This window comes from Rhincodon typus, chromosome 8, assembly GCF_021869965.1.
Source record: "Rhincodon typus isolate 14 chromosome 8, sRhiTyp1.1, whole genome shotgun sequence".
Taxonomy (NCBI): domain Eukaryota; kingdom Metazoa; phylum Chordata; class Chondrichthyes; order Orectolobiformes; family Rhincodontidae; genus Rhincodon; species Rhincodon typus.
The window spans coordinates 43,663,566-43,685,716 of record NC_063339.1 but is presented as its reverse complement, the minus strand read 5'-3'; the positions used below and the strand labels follow the sequence as shown (position 1 = coordinate 43,685,716).

Below are 22,151 nucleotides of genomic sequence, written 5' to 3'. Positions count from 1 at the left end.
TGCTTGGCCTGCTGTGTTCATCCAGCTCTACACCTTGTTATCTCAGATTCTACAGCATCTGCAGTTCCTACTATCTCTGAATATGTGATAGATATTACTTTCTCCCAAATATTCACGCCAAAACCCATAAGAAAATGATTTCTCCAAATAGTTAATCAAATTAAAGCAAGCATATTGAAACACAGCAGATGGAAGTTTATTTGAAGTTGGTAACTCCAGCAAGAGTCCTAACAGACTTAACACATGTCCAGCTAAGACAGATCAACCAACAGATGTGAACAGTAAAAATAACTGCATAAGTGAGATGAGGTTACCTTATTGTACATTGCTCTGGCCAGACCATATACCACGTTCAGTTCTCACCATTCATGGGGTGAACTTCATCTTCAGGTCCTTCCATAGTACAGCCACGAAACTTACCAAATGCCTCAAAATGCAAAACTTTCCTGTCCACAGAAAGCAGGACACATCTAATTTGGCTAAATACAGTTCTACAAGCTGCTTAACATGTGAGCAAAGCAATAAAAGGGAATATCAGCAGTATTACCAAGTGGTCCTTACTAATTAACCCGGTCTCTGACAGACTTTAGATTTTGAAAGGACCACTGTTCCACACCTGAGTCTTGGTTCAACATAAACAAAAGAGCTGAATTTCAGTGGTGAGGGTAGTGTGGCAACCCTTGACAGCAAGCCACAAATAGTTGCAGTATGACATGAAGGAGCCCCAGTAAAATTTAAGTCAATGGGTAATCAGGGGCAGAACATTCTACTGGTTGGTCATACCTCGCATAAAAATGACTTTGGTTGCTGGAGGACAATCACCACAGCATCATTACAGGGATTCCTCATTGTAATATCTCAAGTTCAAACACCTTACCTGTTTCAGTAGTGGCCTTCCCTTTATCACACTAAACCCTGGGTGGGAATGTTCACTGATTGCACACTGTTCAGTTTGATTTCTCAGATAATGACGTAGTTTATGCTCACATGCAAGAAGACCTGGACAATTCATGCTTGGGCTACTAAATGGCAAGTAACATTCATGCCAAGCAAGCTTAAGCACCTCCCCTTTAGGCTCAATGACACTACTACTGCTAAGTCCCCCACTATCCACATTCTGGGTCAGTCACATAAATACTGTGACTAGGAAAGCAAGACAGAGATTCGGAATTGTGACTCACTTTCTGCCTCAAAACTTGCCCACCATGAACAAAGCACAAATCAAGATGTAATGGATTAGTCTCCACTTAGTTGTATGAAGTGCAGCTCCAATAACACTCAAGTAGCTCATCATCATCCCGTATTACATAGCCTGCTTGACTGGCATCATATCCACCACCTTAAACATTCACTCCATTCACCTCAGGCAGATGCCGTGTAGATCAGTTAGAACTAGATGGACTCGAGCAACTCACCAAGGTCTCTTCAACAACATGTTCCAAACGTGAGACCTACAGAACCCAAAGTCAAACACAAAGCCCTGAATTTAAGTTTTGTTTTGAAAGTTAAAAAAATCTATAGAGAAATAGGTGCACATGAATTTACAAGGAACATTTATGAATGTCAACTGGCAGAACTGTTATTTTGTAGTGCCAAAAACTTGTTTGCGTTCAATTTTGCTGCTATGCTAAAGTGGTAATTGGTGTATTAAAGCTTCTGATATAAATACACATTATGCTTATTTTTATCCAAAAATTTTGCATAACAAATGCGCTCACTCAATACCTCACTGTCATTGTCAATGAAAAATGCAAAGTCAAAGCTCAGAACATTTTGTACTATCATCTTTTACATGCATATTTGGCTCCAACTATGCTAACCATAGGTGAGGCAATGGCATAGGAGTATTATCACTAGACTATTAAAACTCAGCGAACGTTCTGGGGACCTGGATTCAAATCACGCCACGGCAGATAGTGGAGCTTGAAATCAATTAAAAAATTGGAACTAAGAATCTACTGATGACCACAATTCTTGGAAAAATCCATGTGGCTCACTAATGTCCTTCAGGGAAGGAAATCTGTCATCCTCACCTGGTCTGCATGCCACTCCAGATCCACAACAATGTACTTGACTTAGCTGTCCTCTGAAATGAACTGAGCCACTCAGTTGGGAGATGCTAGGGACAGGCAATAAATGCTGGCCAACTGGCAATGCCCAGGTATCGCGAATGAATAAAACAAAACTGAAGCATTAAGGGAGCTGTGCTCATGTAGCCTCACTGTTTCAAACTTGGAGCGCTGAGACAAATAAATGTTTCTTGATTATTTAAGATAATCTATTCTACCTAGTTTATCATTTAGTGTTAATTATTTTGTCACTTTCAGGTTTATCTATATTCCTTTACCTTTTTTTGAAATTAAGTACCAATTTTATATATACTAGAGAAAACTATAAGGCAAGTCTAAATGATGGAGAACCAAAAAGATGGCTCATATCCAAATTGAACCTTTGCTATTTCTCTCCTTTTCAGTCAGATATATTTTCATTTTAATACACTGTACTACTCTTCAAACCTTACATCAGATTAATGAGAAATACAAATACTCAACATAGATCAAGTTTAATTCCTATAAAACACACATTTAAAATTCAAACTTAAAAATGAAAACTTATGCTGAACAAAATCTAATATCTTGTGATAAATATACATGAAAATATAATTATAAAACATGGAAACCTGTGAAGATTTTGACCTACGCTTCTTTGCAAGAAGTGGACAAATAACTGGAAGTAACTAAACTAATTGGCAGCAACTGCCAAGAGCAGCAGCTTTTTCAAAATTGCATTCCACTGAATTCATAATTTATCTATACATCCCCATTAAAGTTTTCAGAGTTCACCTTATTAAAGTTCACTACTAAACTGTTAAAATCCTCAGGTTATGATTTACAACAAAGAAAATGTGTTTCCAAAATGTTATTTTGATAAAAGTTAATTTGATTTATTTATATTTCCATCCTGTCCACCAGCTGTACCTCCATTCTTCACTATTGTGCTCTCCACCATTCCAGTCAAATATTAGAGATAAATAACCAGCACTTAGATCTTTGGCAATTACACCTAAAAGTGTGACTTGTCATTTAAAAAAAAAGTTTTTGTTCTACTCCAGATAATTTTTAGCTGAATTAGAGAAATCACTGTACAGGGTGAATATCAAGGACAAATTGCATTCTTAATGTGAACTTTGAAAAATATACATAGCAAATGCCTGCAAAATAAGAAGAAAATCTTTTTTAAAAAAAATTTGTACATAGTCTTGTTTAGTCTAAACTACAGAACTATTGACAATTCAAAAATGTGGTAGAAATATTAAAATGCTCAAACTGTGGTCAAGTAATATGCAGCAATGCTACTCCTTTGTGAAGGCAAAGGCAGCCAATCTTGAATTTGTGGATACATGCTGTTGTTTCTGTTTCTTTGCCAAGCTTCCAGGTGCTTCAGAGTTTTCATCTGTGTTTTCTAGGTCATCTTCACGAAGCTCTTCTACACGCTTGCGTTTTTGAACCTCCTCTGCATCAGGTATATTGTCGATGCTTCCACTTCTTTTAGCTTTCTCCGTCCAGGCCTGGAAGTAATATCATCAACAAGAATAATTTAAATCTGGACTGCTGGATGGCTTTGCAGTTTGGGACATCATTCAACACTATTCTGAAGCCACTCAAAAGAGTGGACACTCCACTTAAAAGGGGCATTTGAAATGTAACCTCATGCATGGAAATAATTGGAGTTAACATGCCTGAGGGTTTACAAACTATGCGTGCATTCCTGGTTACACTAAGAAGACTGAAAGGCATAAAAATACATCTGATTAGTGGGGCAACACTACAAAATCATGAGACATTTTTTCCCCCCACATGTTGGACCAGGCAACAGGAGATATTAGGAAGAAACGTATGGCTGAAAAAAATTGTGTACGAGAAGCTGGAGGCCTTAGATGAAGTAAATATGATGTAGGCAAAAATTTAAACTAGTTGTGAGGAATGGGTGAGGGAAATCCAAGAGTTAAAAAGTTGAGGAAAACCAATAGTACATATTATAGGTACTATTATGTTTTAGGTAAGAATTCTGTGTTCAAATTCATGTACCACAAGAAATAAGACATGCTAAAAGCAAAAATCCTGCTAAATATTGTAATGTAGCAGCCATTACACAGACTACAACCCAAGCATTACTGGGAGCAAAATGTCCCAATCAAAAAACATCAGCATTGACAGGAAGATACACACATATTAACTATAGAAGCAAGGGACCTTAGTGATCAGTGTGCGAAAATATTATATGTAGGGTTAAGGAATAATGAAGGATGCATGACTTTATTAAGAATTATTTACACACTTCATGATAGTAATGATGTGCTGGTGAAGTGAAGGGCCCAGGAATTATCACAAAGACAAGCAGTCAAAAACGAGAACGAGTGAACAATTAGCGTATTGAATATTGGTTTCTGACTCCCCCATCTGTCATTCAAACTTAAGCCTTTAAATTAAAAAGAAACAAACCTCAGAAGGAGAAATCAATCAATCACAGTAAACTTCAACTGAACTGTTAATAAGTAGAACTACAGACAAACAGATGAAGCAACTGATTAAGTATGGCACTAGGGAGCTCGGATAACACTGACATAAATGGGAACTGGGGGGAAATTTCCATCAGCACAAAAAGGACAAACCACAAAGGCTGTGATTTTTGAAGACCAATCATCTTAACCTCAGGACATGTTTGCAGTTATTTCCTTAGGATAGTGTCCTAGGTTCAAACATCTTCAGCTGTTCTTTCAATGATCTTCCATCATCTGTAAGGTCACAATCTTTGATGACTACAACAAGTACTGATGCAATCTGTATTCACACCCAGCAAAACCTGGACAATATTTAGACTTTAGCTTATAAGTGTCAAATAACATTCAAGCCACAAAATGCCAGACAACAGCCAACAAGAGAGAAGACACAAGGGAGAACCTCTTATTGGCATTCAATGGCAATTTAACATTGAATTCCCCCACTGTCAACATCCTGAGGTCCCCACTGATCAGAAATTTAACTGGATGAGCCAAGCAAATGAAGTGGCTGTAAGAACCGGTCATTAGCTGGGAATTCTGTGGTAAATGACTCACTTCATGTCTTTCCAAAGCCTATCTACTACTAATAAAGCACAAGTCAGGAGTGTGATGGAATACCTTCTACTTGCCTGCAACTCCAAAAAACATTCAAGAGGCTTGAAACCATTCAGTACACAGCAGCCCATTTGGTCAGTACCTCATCTACCACCTCGAAATTCATTCCATACCAGTGGCACACAGTGGTGCAGCAACTTGTCAAAGCTCTTTTTACAGTATCTTCGAAAACACAACCTTTATCATCTGGAAGAACAAGGGCTTCAGGTGCATGGGAACAACAACACCTGGAACTGTGGGATTTGATTCAAAAATCAGCCATAGCCCACAAGGAACTGCAGGCATCTCTCTCCGAGTTTCTGGATTATTGGTCTAATGATAATATCATAGTCCATTGCTGCTCCCTTCCCTAAATGGTCTTGAAAAAGTTTCACTTCTTGAACCGCTGCAGTCCATGAACTGCAAGTACATCCACGATGCTATTAGGAAAGGAGTCCCAGGTTTTAGTCTTGGCATCAGTGAAGCAACTGCCTTATCTATGGTTTTACTCCAAGACCTGTCACAATCAGGTTTTGGAGTAAAGCAATAGAAAGGCAATTGTAGATGTCTCAGTCATACCTTTCCAAAAATTCTGCATGTTTAAAGAGAATATTTTAAAGGGATGCCCTTGCATCTATGGTTTAAAATTACAATTTACAGTTTCCTTTATGATTTTCCTTTGTGTAAATATTTTGAGTCATGAATCACTGGGTTTAATTGCAGAATTTCTGCAAATGTTGAATGACGTAGGTTTGTTCATTAATTTTTTTTTTCTTTTTCAGATAGCTGATTCCCAATCAACTGAAAACAAAGCAGCTGCACTGAAAATTCCATTACTCCATTTTCAGAAGCAAATAAAATCAAACATGAAACATCTACTTGGCTGGTTGCCCCTCAATCTCTGACTCAGCTTCAATTGGAATTCCTAGTCCACAGCTTTAAGACTTTACCTCAAATTCATTTCAAATTCAAAGCACAAACCCTGCAGTGAAATTTCACTCTCCAATGTTATCCACCAATTAAGTAAACCTAAATAGATTTATTTCGGCACCTGTCAATCCTGCTTAAATAACATCTCGTCTGGTCACAAAGAAATAAAATCAATACTACTAAATTTACATAGATATGATTCCTCAGCAACAGCCACTTCACATCTATTCAGGTGTATTTTGTTTTGTAGTCTGTGAGCAGTACAATCAAAATCAAGTAGTGCTGGTGACGACAGTTTCCCCATTTTATTTCTGCTAGACTTCCCAGTATTGATCAAAATAAATCTCAGCAGCACACGCACGTTAACACACATATTTTTTCTATTAATATTGTATTTTGTATTAATTTAACTTTATTAAAACCTGTAGATTTAAACTTCCAAATTCATGATAAATGCAGGATTGTTGAGATGCATTGGTTTTACTGCAGATTCAAATATCTATTCACTGTACCAAACAGGTACTTGTAGAATAGGTGCATTTTCTTCTACCATGTCTAACCAATGCAAAGGAGTAATCAAGATTAACTGAACAGTAAACTATATAACCAAACCAGTAGAATATGTCAAAGGTATGACTATAAATTATTTTACCAAGCATCTGCTTTCATTTGAATGCAAAGGAAATAGGTTGCACTGATTAAAAACATTTGAAAATTAAGAAATTGTTAACATCAGACAAAAATGTTATGAATCGTAAAATAAAAATGGAATATTAAAAATGCTAAGAACTAAATTCCAGGCTTGAGTGTTCATACCTTCCTCTCCTCAGAAGACAGGACTCGAAATCTGTTCATGCCTTCCTTAATTATTTCTTCTTCTGATAAACTTGGACTTTCAGCAACAATATCTTCTCTGCTTTCTTCCAACCACAGCTGGAATCCTGTCTTCTTAGGCCTTTTTACAAAGGAAAATCATTATTATTGCATTTCAACAACTATTGTTCATTAATCTCACCATTCAATTGTTAGAAATTATAATACAGTACAGATTTTGGAAATAGTAGATTTAAGCTTCAAAGTAGAATCTGTGTAGTAACTAACTGGAAACACATTGAATTTTGAAACCACGATTTTCCAACAAACAAGTCAGTAAAAATAACACTTTCTTTAAAGAAACTCTGCTATGGTTTCTGACACAAATTGTTAGATTTCCGGCAGCATAAAAGATTATCTCAAGTGCACATCCATTGTATATAGTTTTAAAAGCACTCACTTTTTGTTTTCTCTGTTTTTGTTGTCAGGGATGATTGACTGTACAGGACAAGCCTCAATTGCTTTTTCTTCCTCAGTTTTACTGCTGAATTTAGAGATGGCTGGCTGGAACAGTGTAGCTTGGATCTTTGAAAAGAAAATAGGTAAAATAAGATGCCAAACTAAAGATTAACAGCCCAAATATTTCAACAGAAACGGTGGTCCTTTTGCCAGGCAGCTCATCAGTTTTGAAGTGACTGCAGATGAGTGTAGAACTGGCTCAATCCTTAAGCAAATTAATTATAGAAATCATGAACTCTAACGTAATTATCACCACATGGGAGATTTAAAAGGTCAAGTTTTTATTTCTACATCTTAACAATGCGAGTGTTGCAAAACACAAACGAATTTTTAAAAAAAACTAGCTTTTGGTTAGTTTTGTGAATAGACGATTACAAAAAAAAACAACTTTCAATGTTTAAAAATTGGTTTAATAATCTATCTGGAGTTAAATCAAAAAGGTAGCATGCAGAACTTGCTTTTTTAAAAAACACTCTTGATACTGATATGCAAGTGTTAAATATTCTCCCATAGATTTTAATTGAGTGTTTGTTCCATGAGCTTTTACAAATGTCTGATATCAAGAACATTTTCACATTTGAGCAGAGGCAGCAAGTTAAAGGCTGCATATTCAATTATATCACAGTGTCTACATGTAATTTTCCAGAAAGATGCTGAAAAGTACCGGCGTTTTAGAGGGTATGACAACTCCTAGCAGGGTTACAGAGAACAACAGTAGGAATATGTCAACCACCACTTTGGCAGACATCATAAGACAGAAGTCGAAGTGGGACTTCCTGGCCTGCACAGCTCAGTCCCATACCAGGTTTTACACTCAACTGATGCAACAAATGCATTTTAAAAAAACATGCAGTTATTGATTCTAATAAAGCAAATTCTGAAAAAGCCAGTACCTGTTTGGCTTTTGGTTTTGAGATCAGAGGTTTTAGAACCAGTGACTTCTCATCATTTGCAGATTGGCTGTTGTTAGTTGATGATTTCTTATTAATTTTAACCATGCTATCTAGAATATTGGTGTTACGAGCTTGACTTCCAACCAACGCAGGGGATATTCCACCAGATGTTACCTGAGAAGGAGAAAACATTTTAGCTAAGTAAATAAAATGGTATATTAAGGTTTACAAAAGTAAAGGCTGAGGGATCCTGGAAATTTGAAACAGAAACAGAAAATTTTGGAAATCTCAGATTTGGTAGCTTCTGTGGAGAGAGGAACAGAGTTAGGTTTTGAGGTCTATGACTTTTCACCAAAACAGAGGAAAGGTGAGAACAGAAACATTAACTCTGTTCTTCTTTCCACAGAAACTGCCAAATCTGCTGATTTTATTAGTGTTTAAAAAGATTAAAACAAAGCACTATGTAACTTACATATAAAGTGGTAAGACACAACAACTGAACAAAGCTGGGACTGAGTTTCTTGTGGAGCATTTTGTTAATTGAGCAATCCAAAGTAAGAATAAATAATTGGAGGAGACCTGGTTTCAGTGGAGCAAGAACAGAGAAAAAAACTATAGGTGAGCAATGGCTACCTTCAAAGAAGAGATGATTTTGGTACAGACAAGGTACACACCCTCAAAAAGGAAAGGAAGGGTAAACAAATCTAGAGCTTCCGGGATGAAAAAGAAGATAGAAATAAAGGAAAGTGCACTTTTGACAATTCTCGGGGAGAGAACATAACTAAGAACCATGAGGAATACTGAAGTTTGAGAGGAGAGATGGAAAAACATATTAGAAAAGTAAAAAGACATTATGAGAAAAGACTGGCAACCAACATAAAAAGTTCTATAGGAACATCAGAGGCAAAAGAATGGTAAAAATGAAGGGTAGGGCTGATTCTGGACCAAAAAGGGAATTTACACATTAAGACAAGAGGCACGGCTGAAGTTAAATGAACAATTTGGATCCATCTTTGCCAAGTAAGTAGATGCTACCTCTTGGTGACAACAGAAAGAAGTTCCGTCACTAGAAAGGCTCAAAATTAAATCAGGAAGAAGCATTGCAATATATAATAAGGGAAGTTTAATAAATGATCTGAGTAAAAGACCCCCTTAATTAACAGTGATTATAATATGGTAGAATTTAACTTTCAGCTTGAGTAAGAGAAACTTGGGTGTGAAGAAAAGATGGTTGAGAAACAATAGCAGTTCATGGTTCACAACAATGATATATTCCAGTGAAGAACAAAGATTATAGGAAGGAGATAAATCGATTACAGTTAACCAGGAAAGTTAAGGATGTTATCAAACCGAAAGGAAAAAAAACATAAAACGTGGCAATGATTAGCAGTAAAGCAGAGGTTTGGAAAAGTTTTAATATCCAAAAAAAAAAATGACAAAAGAAGAGGGAGAAAATAAACTATATCAGCAAACTGGCATAGTAACATAAAAATGGACAACAAGAGCTTCCTTAGGAATATATTAAAAGAAACAGTGGTCACAGTGAACATAAGCCCCTTATTGAATGAGGCTAGGAAATAATAATGGACAGGCCGGAAATAACGGAATAAATATCTTGCATCTTCACAGTAAAGGACATTAATAGACATCCAAAAGTATTAAATAATCAAGGGCTAAAGGAGCCAGGAAATAAATACAATAACAAATCACTAGAGAAGATATACTAGGAAAACTAATGGAGCTAAAGGTCGGCAAGTCCCCTAAACCTGAAGAGTTGCAACCAGGATTTTAAAAGAAAGCAGCTCAGAGATAATGGATGCACTGGTAGCAATCTTTTAAGAATCCCTAGGTTCTGGGAAATCCCCAAAGGAGTGGAAATTTGCCAATATAGCACCCTTACTCAAAAGGGAAGGAAACAAAACAGGTGATTGTATTACTCTAATATCTGTTGTTGGGAAAACAAAACAGTCCATTATAAAGAATACAATAAAACTGCATGTACAAGTACATAATCGAGCAGAGTCTGCATAACTTTGTGATGGCAAAATCAAGTGCATCAAATTTATTAACAAGGTGAATACATAAAAAGTGAAACAAGTAGATTTTTTGTACTAGGAGATTTCCAAAAGACATCCAATAAGAGACTTTACATAGGGCTGCTTGGCTAACTAGTACAAGTGAGAGATTTGTGATAAGGGGGGCATTTTCAGGCATAGTGGCTGTGGCATAGGTTATTTACAATGCCACAATTATTTACAATGTATATTGTTGACTTCAACGAGGGAAGCAAAAGTCTGCAGATATTGAGAATAGGTGGCTGTAGAGGATGGTCATTAAGTATATTCAAGGCTGAGATAGAAAGCTAATCAGTAAGAGAATCAAGGGTTATGGGGTTAAAGTAAGAAAGTGAAGTTGAGGGTTATAGTTCAGCCATGCCCTCAATGAATGGCGAAATTTGATGGGCCAAATGGCTTACTTCTGGCCCAACATCATATTGTTGGATAGGCTATTGATCACTGGGACCAGATGAGATGCATATAAGGAAGTGAAAAGACCATAATCTTTCAGTTTTCCTTTAGTTCGGAGGTACAACAGGATTGGAAAATTTAAGACATTTTGCCCTTGTTTAAAGTAGAATAAGTCCACCAATTACAGACTGGACAACGTTCACTGACTGGTGGGGAAGTTTCTACAATTATTCGGGATCTATTCAGTAGTCACATGGAAAAAGCTGATTTTTTTACAGGAAGAATCAGCATGCATTTCTAAAGGAAAAATAATCTTTAACTAACTTGGAAGTTTTTTTTATATGAATTAACAGAAAGATTCAGTGAGCTAATGTTGTTGATATGGTGTACGTGGATTTTAAAAAAAAACAATAAATTTGAGAGAGAAGTTATAGTTCATGGTACAAAAGGGAGTAGCAGCAATGTGGATCCAAAATTAGCTGAACAATAGGAAACAGAAGGTAGTGATGAATGGATACATTTTTAGGCTGCAGCAAGGTTTGTCCTGGAAATTGCCGGGGTCAGCACTGGGGCTTTTGCTTTTCCTGATATATATTAGTGATCTAATGAGCCTCAAGTTCAAAGCTCAGGATAATTTGAAACTTGGAAACATAGTAAAATATCAAAATGGTGTAGAATTCCAAAAGGATGTAGACAAGTTGGTGAAGTGGACAGAAAAGTGGCAGATGAAGTTCAATGCAGAGGTATAAGCTGATGCATTTTAATAAAAGGAGCATGGATGGACAATAAAAATATAGGGGATACAGGAGTAGAGGGACTTTAGTATATGTGTGCATAGATCATTACGAGGAGCATGGAGAAGATGGATCTTTTCCTCTTGATGGTGGGATCAAAGACTGGGCACAGATTCAAGGTAAGGGGCAGGAGGATTAAAAGGGATGAGAAGAATTATTTTTCCCCCCACATAGCAGGTAGTAGGACTCAAATTCACTGCCTGCAATGGTGGTAGATGCAGAAACCTTCATAATATTATAAAGCACTTAGATGTACTTTTACAATGGCAATGCATACAGGTTATGGGCTAAGTGCTGGAAAATGAAATTAGAATTGAGAGGTGATTGTTTTTGGCTGGCATAGATTCGATAGGCCAAAGGGGTTTTATCTGAGGTACAGACCTCTAATGACTCGGGTATTGAAGGTGGCAGGATAGTTGGAGAGAACAGTCAATAAAGCATATACTAACATGGGATATACTAACACGGACATAGGGCATAAAGGAACAAGGAGTTTAAGCTGAATTACAAAAGGTACTTGTTAGACCTCAGTTAGGGCAGTGTCTATAGTTCTGGGTGCCACACAGGAGGTGAACCAGCTGGACAGTGTGAAGAAGTGATTTACAAGAACGGTTTCAGGGATGAAAAACTTCATTTAGGAAGATAAATTGGACAGATTGGAACTATTTCTCTTGGAGCGAAGGTTGAGGAGTTTTAATCCTAAGAGGTCTTCAGAGTAGATAGAGAGAAACTGCTCCCACGAATAAAAGGATCAAAAACAAGAGGGTACAGATTTCAAGTGATTTGCAAATGTAATGGGAGAAAAAAATCTCTCACACGAGTCGTCCAGATCTGGAATGGACTGCCTGGAAGTGTGGTGGGAGCAGAGTCAATGGGGGTGCAGAGGAGAAGACTAAATGGTGGAGGGAGAGCGTACACGGGACAGCGGTCGGTAGATTAAATAGAGGGTCAAGTCAGTGATGAAGGAAAGACTGTACACAGGGCTGTCGCAGGGGATTTAAATAGGGGGTACAGTCCATGTTGTGGAGAGTGTACATGGAGCTGTGGGAGGGGATTAAATGGGGTGGCATTCAAAAGAATATAGGATGATCGTCTCAACAGAACCAATGTGCAAGGGTATGGAAAAAAGGCAGATGAATGGCCCTAAGTCATCATGCTCATTGGAGATCCAATGCAGATACAGTAGGCCGAATCGCCTTCTTCTGCACCGTAACAACTTTGTGATTCTATGAACACCCGAGTACCAAACATTTGACTACTAGTTAAAAATATCAGTTCTTGTTGACTGTGTATTACTGTTTTAATCACTACAGCAGAAATTATATTAAAAGATGACAATTTGGACCAACGATACACTTCCATCTATTTGACAATAAAAATTGTTTAATAGACAGTATACTTACCATCTGCAACAATTCAATAATATCCACTTGTTGATTTTTCCTATCATATTGAACGTGGGGGAACATTTGTAATTCCTCTCATTGTGGGTGCTAAAGATGTCCTTTGAGTTTCAAAATTGTGCTAAATTTTTTCAGGGGCAGGGTGAATTGGGGAATTACTTTGAATGCTAAATTGATGACTGCGTTGTATACATGTAGTGAATATCTCCTGGAATTATGCAGAGCAGAAAGACCACAATATCAAATCATCAGGCATTGGCAATTTGATTCAGAGTTAATGCTGCAGCTCTCTTCACCTAACCAAGTTAAAAACTTCATTCAGGAGCAGGACAGCCCTCACCAATGCCACTTAAGTGAATTAGCATCAACTTTTTAAAAATGTGGTGATGGGATAGGGTGTCAGGGGTAAGGCCAGCATTTATTGTCACCATCTCAAAGGCAATTGAGATGGCCAATGAGCTGTTTCTTGAACTGATGCAGTCCACATGGATTTCCTATGCCAACATTACTTTTGAGGAGCAAATTCTATGGTTTTGACTCAGTCATTATAGAGAAACCACAACATATTTCCAAGTCACATCTTATCCTGACTTGGAGGGTAAGTACCATTCGGTTACATACTGACAGGCTACTGCTTTTCTCCTTCCAGTTCATGGACATTTGATGCTTGATACTTTAGTTACTGATTGATTTCTCCTGTCTGTTGCTACAAAACACAAATATTTGGGGTGTTTTTTAAAAAGTAGCTTCAAGTTTCACACATCTATGGAAATTGACGTGGACATTTTACTGACTTCAAATCAGCTGCTTTTTGATTTGATTTATTGTTGTCACATGTACCTAAGTACAGTGAGAAGTTTTGTTGTGCAAGCAGTACAGGCAGATCATAGCAAATTGGACATACAGGTCATAAGTGCTTAGACAGAGAGAGGCATACAAAATTATGGTTGCACAGGAGGTGCACAAAGCAAGATCAACATCAGGTTTGAAACTAGAGAGGTCCATTCAGCTGTCTAATAAATGCAGGGAAGAAGCCGTTCTTGAACCTGTTGGTGCCATGTGTTCAAGCTTCTTTATCTTCTGCCTGACGGAAGAGGTTGGAACAAAGTATTACTGGGGTGGTCTTTGATGATGTTGGCTGTGTTTCCGCAGCAACAAGTGTAAATAGAGTCCATGGATGGGAGGTTGGCTTCCGTGATGGCTCCCAGCCACAGATCCACAAGCGGGCATGCCACTTGTAATACAGCACTTGGAGTATAAACCAAGACCATAGAGCTGGGACAAGTTGCTGGAGAAAGGGAAAGAAGGGAAGGGAAGGGTTCTCAGCAGTAGGGTCTTCACCGAGAAATTATTCTACTGAATCACATGAGAAACAAAGAAAGAAATGTTTGGGCTTCAGTAATGAACCATTGTGGACCAATATGAATTACACTGCAGTTTATTTCTCTTCTCGCTTTCTTTCAAGAAGAAGCTTCCATTAAAAAAAAAAGTCTTTTTGCTTTATTTTCTGGATGGTCAAATTGTGTTGTGAGACCAGAACCATACACCAAATCAAATTACTTTGTGGATACCAGATTGGTTTTGGAAGAAAACAATGCACGTAAATAATTATTAGTTCACGGGACAGATGAAACTTCATAACCACAAAAGCTTTGATCATTTCTTACCTTAAAGGGATTGGCACGTGCAAGCATGCTGTTTGTAAGAGTTACTATTGACAAGGAAGATATAATATTACAAAATCAGAATTTGCACCTTAAGTCCAATGCTAGTTTTCAATTTCACTAATAAATGAAAAGACTGTTCCATTGTATATTAAAGTTTTGACAAAGATCTGTAGCTCGGGTTGTGGATGAGGTTGTTGACTTGCTCACTGAGCTGACTTGTTTTTGTTCAGAGGTTTCGTCACCATGCTAGGTGACGTCATCGGTGGAGCGATGGAATTTACTCTGCTTGGAATTTATACTGTCCAGTCCGTTATGGTGGGTAGCGTCATTTCCAGTTTTGATCTGTATGGGTTTGTATATGGGGTCCAATTCTATATGTTTGTTGATTGAATCATGAGTGGAGAACCATGCCTCTAGGAATTCCCGTACGTGTCTATGTTTGGCTTGGGCTACTATGGTTACTTTGTCCCAGTTAAACTGATGGCCTTCATTGTCTGAATGTATGAATATTAAAGGAGATTTCATTGTGCCATTTTGCTGCTAGTTGATGTTCGTGTATTCTGATGGCTAGTTTCCTTCCTGTCTGTCCAATGTAATATTTGTGGTAGTCGTTGCGGTTTACAAAATACCATGCGTTCGTTCTGTATGTTGTGGGAATGGGGTCTTTAATCCTTGTAAGCGTTTGTCGTAGAGTGGCTGTGGGCTTGTGGGCCACCATGATTCTAGTGGTCTTAGGAGTCTTGTTGTCAGTTCCGATATGTTCTTGATGTATGGCAGTGTGTTAGGTCATACTGTGTCCTCCTATTTTGAAGGCATCCGTGGATGAAGTTGCGGGGATATCCATTTAAAGCGAGGATCCTGTATAAGTGTTCTTCCTCTTTCCGGCGTAGTTCTGGCCCATTTAAATAGTGCCCTAATGCAGCTTTGTTTGTGGATGTTGGGATGGTTGCTGTGGAAGCTGAGGATTTGATCCGTATGCATTGCTTTTCTGTATACTGAGGTTTGGAACTCCTCGTGTCAATCGCTCTATTTTAACATCCAGAAACGGAAGTTGACTGTTGTTTTCTTCTTCCCTTGTGAATTTAATCCCTGTGAATACGCTGCGGAGTAGAATAACATCGCTTCATTGGAGGCTCCACTGATGATGTCACCTAGCATGGTGACAAAACGTCTGAACGAAAACAAGCCAGCTTGGCGAGCAAGTCAACACCTCATTGTATATTAAAATTTATATCAATGACAACATTTAAAAAGGAAGCAATCCTGAATTAATCATCTCGTTTCAGTTTGTGATGAATGTAATTTTCACTATTAGACAACCAATCAGTTGATTCAATGCAAATGAATATGATAAAATATGCATATGCTGTGCAAACTCATTACGTTAAATGCTGTGTTGGCTTTTAACTGAAAACTATGAAAATTAAAGTCAGTATACTACTTTATCACTCTTAAGTGGACAAAGTAACATGCATAATTAATATACATCAAAGACAAACTATTCTCACTTGTAGTTCACAAAAAGCATAACTTGGCATTACATACCTGATTTTGGAGTTATTTGTTCCACAGAACCAAGATTTTTACCAAATGGATTTAACCCTGCAGCAAGAAGGACAGTCTTAATAAATACTCAATGCAACAAAGTTGTTTTCTGCAGGTATTGGATTATCTTTAAAAACACATTACCAGCACAAAAAAAAACAGAAGTTATTTTTTGGAAAGTGCAGAAATTACACATCAGTATTTATCTGTACAAACATTTTCTTCTATTTATTTACTTCAAAGTTCTGAAACCAGATATCAAATGGACCAGGTTTCGTTTAAGCATGAAAGAAGAAAAAGTGATGGAGTGAAAGACATGCAGCTACAGGAACAGAAGCACAATATTTGTTTCATTTCACATCTTGTGCAAATAATTTCATATCAGAGTAATGAATAAAAATCTAGCCTTATACTTGGTTTAAACATAAACATATAAAATTCATCTAAAATAAATTTCAAAAGAGGAATATTTACCCAAACTTACTTTTCTTTTCATGAACTGTTTCCTCAGGATCCAACTCATTGTTACCATCTTCTTCTGCATTATTCTGAACATCTTCCTCATATTCTTCTTCCTTTTCAATAGATTTTTGAGCTGGAAGTTGCACATGTGGTGAACTCCATTTGTTTATTGTTCTTCTATAGCTGCTTGAAGAAGACAGTTTCAATAACCAGCAAAATTTAGACCATTAACTTCTACATCCTGAAATGCTTAAATTAAACAAGCCTGCTTTTGCACACAAAGTTTCAGCGCAAATGCAAAAACAAACATTGTAGTTGGTTTCTGAAATTACTTGCAATTTCTTCATTTATTTGGTTGAAATCAGTTGAAAGCAACATGAAATAGTTGATCAAATGAATTTAATGAGCATTTAACAATGTAATTTATTGGATTTAAGATCAAATATTAAAAAAAAGTGTAAAAAGGCCAAATTCTAAAGTGCCACTTTCATCCTAGAGGTTCTCCGACTTGAATCCAGCTCCTGTTTCAGAAGAGGATGTTGCATCACTAGTCATGGACACTGAAGTGCGTTTCAAAATAAACCACAGAATTGAGATTCCAATCTCTCCACAAAAAAGTTCAACATAACTTAACTCTGACCAGTAAAAGTCAAAATTTCGGAAAGGAAAGGATAAGACGTAGTTTTTACTGTTGCACACTTGCAGAAATGAGAGACAAAACAACAAAATAATATTGGGTCATGCTTATGAATGTCAAAACCAACTAAAACGGAACTACTGAGAAATATGAAACTTGGACAGGCAGTGCATGAACAGCTGATCACAAATTTTGGTGAGATGTTTCAAAGTTCAAAAGGCTGATTAAATGGTATGGACAAGCTGGAATACCTTGGAAGTATTCACGTGAAGTAACATCACAACTGTGTATCTTGTAGTTTGAAATGTGTCAAATTGAGTGACAGTACAACCTGAAGCATACCACAAGCAATCCCCTGTTCTGTGTAATGCATGCAGCTTTGTTTTAGTATCACACAAACAATTTATGCGGTCTTGCGAAAAACATGACTTCAGTGGATACAATTGGTGAAATCATGTCAATACATTTTCAAATAGCTAATAATTTAGTGAAAATACAGGTAATGAGTAAATAGATATAGTCCACAAAGGACCACAGGCATCTATCTCCACGGGAGATAGACAACAATTATATAACTTGATGGGCACCCCTCCACATCAAGCATGGAGTAAGAAGACAAGTCTCCATGAATTACCGATGCAAGTGGAAATGAACCAGTGGTATTGGTGTCATTCTGTATCATATTCTAGCCATCTAGCCAAATGAGCCAACCAATACACGGCAATAACAAATTAACAAAAGTAGTAATACCTAGCCTTTGGATCAGCTTGAAAGTCATCTTTATCTTGTGCGGTCAACAATGCTGTAGCTTTCTCTTGTGCTAGGTTGCTAATGCGCTGGGCAAGAGTTAGACGTTTTGAACGTGAAGCATACTTGATGGCCAAATTTAAGACTTTCTGGGTCATAAATTCAGTGAGTTCTTCACAACGGAATTCACGTTCTACCCTGCACGACAGCTAAATGACAAATGGAATGTTAGTTTTCTTTCCAACTGTGCCTCAAATGAAAATGTGATGATACTGCTCACTTAATAAGTTATAAAAATTAATTCAAAAATATTTTTAAAAGTTTTAACAACGCACTCTATAGTAATGTAAGTAAATGCAAGGACTTTCCAGACACAAAAACATTAAGCTCTGGATGCTGGAAATCTGAGCTAAAGAAAATCTCTGAAATACTCAGCAGGTCTGGCAAACATTTTGGACTTTTCCAGCCAATGAACTTGTGACAAAAAATTCTGACAGCATTTCTAACATTGTTTATTTTTATTTCAGGACATTCTGGAGAAACTGGTTTCCACATTTAATACTTCTAGCAAGTGTAGGTGAATTATGTTATGAATATGATTGATAACCTTACGTTAGTAGTAAGTGTAGCTATTAGTGCACTCAGGATTGTCCAGTAAGTGTTTCCAAATCATGGAATTACAAGCACAGGCTAATTGAACAGCACTCCGCCTCTTTGAACAACTGAAGGAACTTGTTGTTCTGCCGAGCACACATTATGTATGAGTTTCAATGTTAGTGTAATGCCAGGTACACAAGTTGTACATCTCATTGACTGGATGATCAAACCAAACAGCACGAAATTTTAAATCTGATGATGCAATACATATTTCATATTGTAGTAAACAGGAGCATATAATGATAGTCCCATGATGTCCCCACTGCAGTATGCACTGAGTAGTTTTAATTCAATAGAAAGATATCCCATTTATTGCTTGGAAATATGATGGAAGTTTCAGTTTCAGTTTCAAGAAGACTAAACATTAAAGGTAAAAATATTCTGAAGAAGTAATGAATTTCTTTAATATTAACCAGTTTCTATGTGTATTCTGCAGGTGTCAGATGAACAAATTTTTCATTGTTACTAGCTAGATCAGCAGCTCAAATGTTGCGTTGTTTAAGAAAAGCAATAGGATGTTCAAATGGTATGCATCACCCTATCCAGTTGAGTATGCTGGCAGCATGTTAGCAACACCAACGTACATTTAAAATGTAACTACACTCAATCCCTTACTTCGTCTGGTGTTCACAGAACTCTCTCTTCAAAGACAGGAAGCAAAGGATGCATAAATAGCTGTTCAAGAGTATATAGAATTTACTCACAGCAAACATTTTCATTAGTAGTTCCTGCTGTTCCTTTAGTGCCTGGTGTTTCGTAGTTTCGTCAAATTCATAACCATTTTCTGCCAGATAGTCAAAGTGATTATGAAATAGCACTGATCGCCAGTATTGTTCCTGGGAAGATGGGAAAGAATTTAAATCACTCATGTTATACTGCCAACAAAATTGCAACAGAGGTTGATGGTCAACTAGCAATTACGTTGAATTGAACTATTTATAGAAATGCACTGAAACAAGCAAACAGGTTTACACATAATGAAATCCAGCCAGAATATTTATCCTTGAAATTGATTATTGTTTAGAGGGGTAAGTCTCAAATTATGTGTCTCCATTTCCCCACAATTACATGGTGTTAAAAGTTATAATACAGCACCTTCTTTCAACTTTAAGATTACAGGCAATAGTTTAAGCACAAAATGGTATTATTTGATTGTGGATAGTGTAAAGACAGTAGCTTTTCTGTATTTTGATTTTGGTCTGAAACGAGGAAAGGACTTTTGAAAGTGGTGTTTCAACTGCTGTTTGATCAAGCAGTGGAGAAAGGTTAGATACAGATGGGCTGGAACCAGGGGGTGTGTACAAGATGAGATTCAGCAGGCAACAGTTAGCTGATTAGTCTGTGGAATGGTAATTACTTATTGATGCCAACAACTATGCGGTTGACTCCTAGGTAGCTGAGGGGCTTGTAAGGATAAACAAAATGGCCAGAAGCCTTCAGACCTGTGGAAGGGGAGGTGGCACCTCCCTCTCTGCAGTAAAAAAACAACCCAAGGTCTGAAGAAAACCAATTTATTTTCCCTTCACCAGTTGTTATATCTGTAGTTTTTAACAATAATTAAGAGACTTTACAATTATCAATCAACCAGAGTATCCTGTTTTGCATACTTTCATGAATCTTTAACTTATGTGACAACTCCAGGAGTAGTGGGGATTGATTTCCAGTGTGCCATCCTGGTGAGGCATGATAACAAATGGCCTTTAAGAATCTCTGTGGCAATAGTGCTCATTTCTCATCATTTGAATGGTAAATTAATAGAGCCTGCTACCCACCAGTTACAGAACCTGCCAGATTTTAATTTATAAAATGTTCTTTACTCATCAGTTTTACCTCGATATGTTGATATAAAATGAAATCCAGCACCAGCCCCTCCCAACAGTGTTCAGAATCATCTTACTTGGAAGTAGGTTTCTTTGAAAAAAATACATCCACACAGAATTTCATAAAACAAATATACAAAATCTGCAGACACCACCAACGGCAAAATGTGATGTACTGTTCTCCTTCCAGTGTACATTCTGTCTGTTCATTCATTTTATTGTGCTTGTTTAAGAACTTTTTTGTTTAGAAAGGGTGTTTCATAAAGTGTGCATGTGTAGACCTTTTCACGTGTATGGTGGTGTTAGGAAGACCTGTCACCAAACAGTAATGAAAAAATGTTGCTTAATAAATGAATTGGAAGTTAAGTCAATTTTGAAATATTATATCCATAGTTTTGCAATTCTGAGCACATCAATTTAAGAAGTACTGCAACATTTGCTAAAAGCTTAAAAATGTATACTCAGATAAACAGCTCGACGCAGCTATCCACTCCAATTTTCCTTTGTTGCTTTTCAAAATTAATTCAGAAAATGCAAATCAGTTTTCAGCCTAAACTGGTAAATTTGTATCAATTCAATAAAGAAGCAGTCATGCACAAATTTGCATCAGAATCAATATGACAAATTCTCTTTAACGTGGCTCCTTACAGTTTGTATAAAAGCAAATAATTCATTTTTAATTTTATCCATTTTGAAATAAGCAATTATAATATCGTAAGTTTTGCAAAAAGTTAAAAAATTTGTTAAAAATTAAAGAAAAAGCAATGTTTGGGAAATATTTCAGGGCATTCATCAATGCAAAAGAACATACCACGTATCACATACCTCCATTTGTCCTTTTTCTGAACTAGTTTGACAATAAGGGAGCTTCAATGGTAGAACTGTTACAGTGGGGCGTGGAAGTGTAGGTGGAAATCTAGATCCTTTACATGGAATACATCTGTCAACAATAAAATTACATTTTAGTTCTCAGGAGTAAGACATATTAATCACAGTCAGTCTTGCCTATCTAGCTTTTCAATAAGCAGAATAAGACTTCTTTTAACTGCATTATCCAAGATAATGAAATATTGCCATGAAGAAATTCATGGGGTCAACCAGTTCTCCATAAATACAAACAGGGCATCATTTTAGTGTAATGTAAACAGATAACAGCAACTGAATCATTTGAGAGCGTTCATATGAGTCATACAAAGGCCGAGTGTATTTTGGAAAAAGTGCAGATATTTTTTAAACTATTAAGCTATTTCATAATGGATTCTTAACTACTGAAAAATTGTAAAATTGCAAATTCAGACTTTTCAAAAATTCCTTGAAATGAATTCAGGTTGTAGCAATATTGAACCTGGGACCACAGAATGATTAAAATATGACAAAAGTACACACTTTCAGACAATTATAAGAATGGCAATACGTGCAATCAAGTAGTCGTACTGATTATTAATGGTTCCATTTCACATACTATGTTAGGGCAATATACAGTGTATTGTACAGAAGGAGCTTCTCTTTTCAAAGTCCCTCGTGCATTTTCCATTTTTCAGCAATTAGCAACTTTAACTTTACAGCTGAAACCAGAGTAAGTTATGAAATATGGAATTTTTGAAACATAAAGGAAAATTAATTTATTGCTTTCAAAAAGTA

At 36.8% G+C, this 22,151-nt stretch overlaps 2 protein-coding genes across 3 annotated transcripts in view; both read right to left on the bottom strand.

The window, feature by feature from the left end:
• Positions 1-22,151, bottom strand: part of LOC109916308 (WD repeat and HMG-box DNA-binding protein 1) — a 242,083-nt gene that overhangs the window by 204,799 nt on the left and 15,133 nt on the right. The window lies entirely within an intron of this gene.
• Positions 2,405-21,447, bottom strand: LOC125483740 (WD repeat and HMG-box DNA-binding protein 1-like). 2 transcript variants are annotated; one of them, XM_048600306.1, is made up of 10 exons: positions 21,336-21,447; positions 19,395-19,526; positions 18,037-18,242; positions 16,672-16,835; positions 16,188-16,244; positions 14,643-14,686; positions 8,311-8,484; positions 7,359-7,483; positions 6,902-7,040; positions 2,405-3,568 (listed from the first exon to the last, which is right to left on the bottom strand). In XM_048600306.1, the coding sequence occupies exons 1-10, from the start codon at positions 21,339-21,341 to the stop codon at positions 3,353-3,355; spliced, it is 1,263 nt and encodes a 420-aa protein (XP_048456263.1). In that variant the 5' UTR covers positions 21,342-21,447; the 3' UTR covers positions 2,405-3,352. The 2 variants fall into 2 exon arrangements, with proteins under 2 accessions (XP_048456263.1, XP_048456264.1); XM_048600307.1 differs by having other exon boundaries at positions 2,406-3,568; positions 16,672-16,832.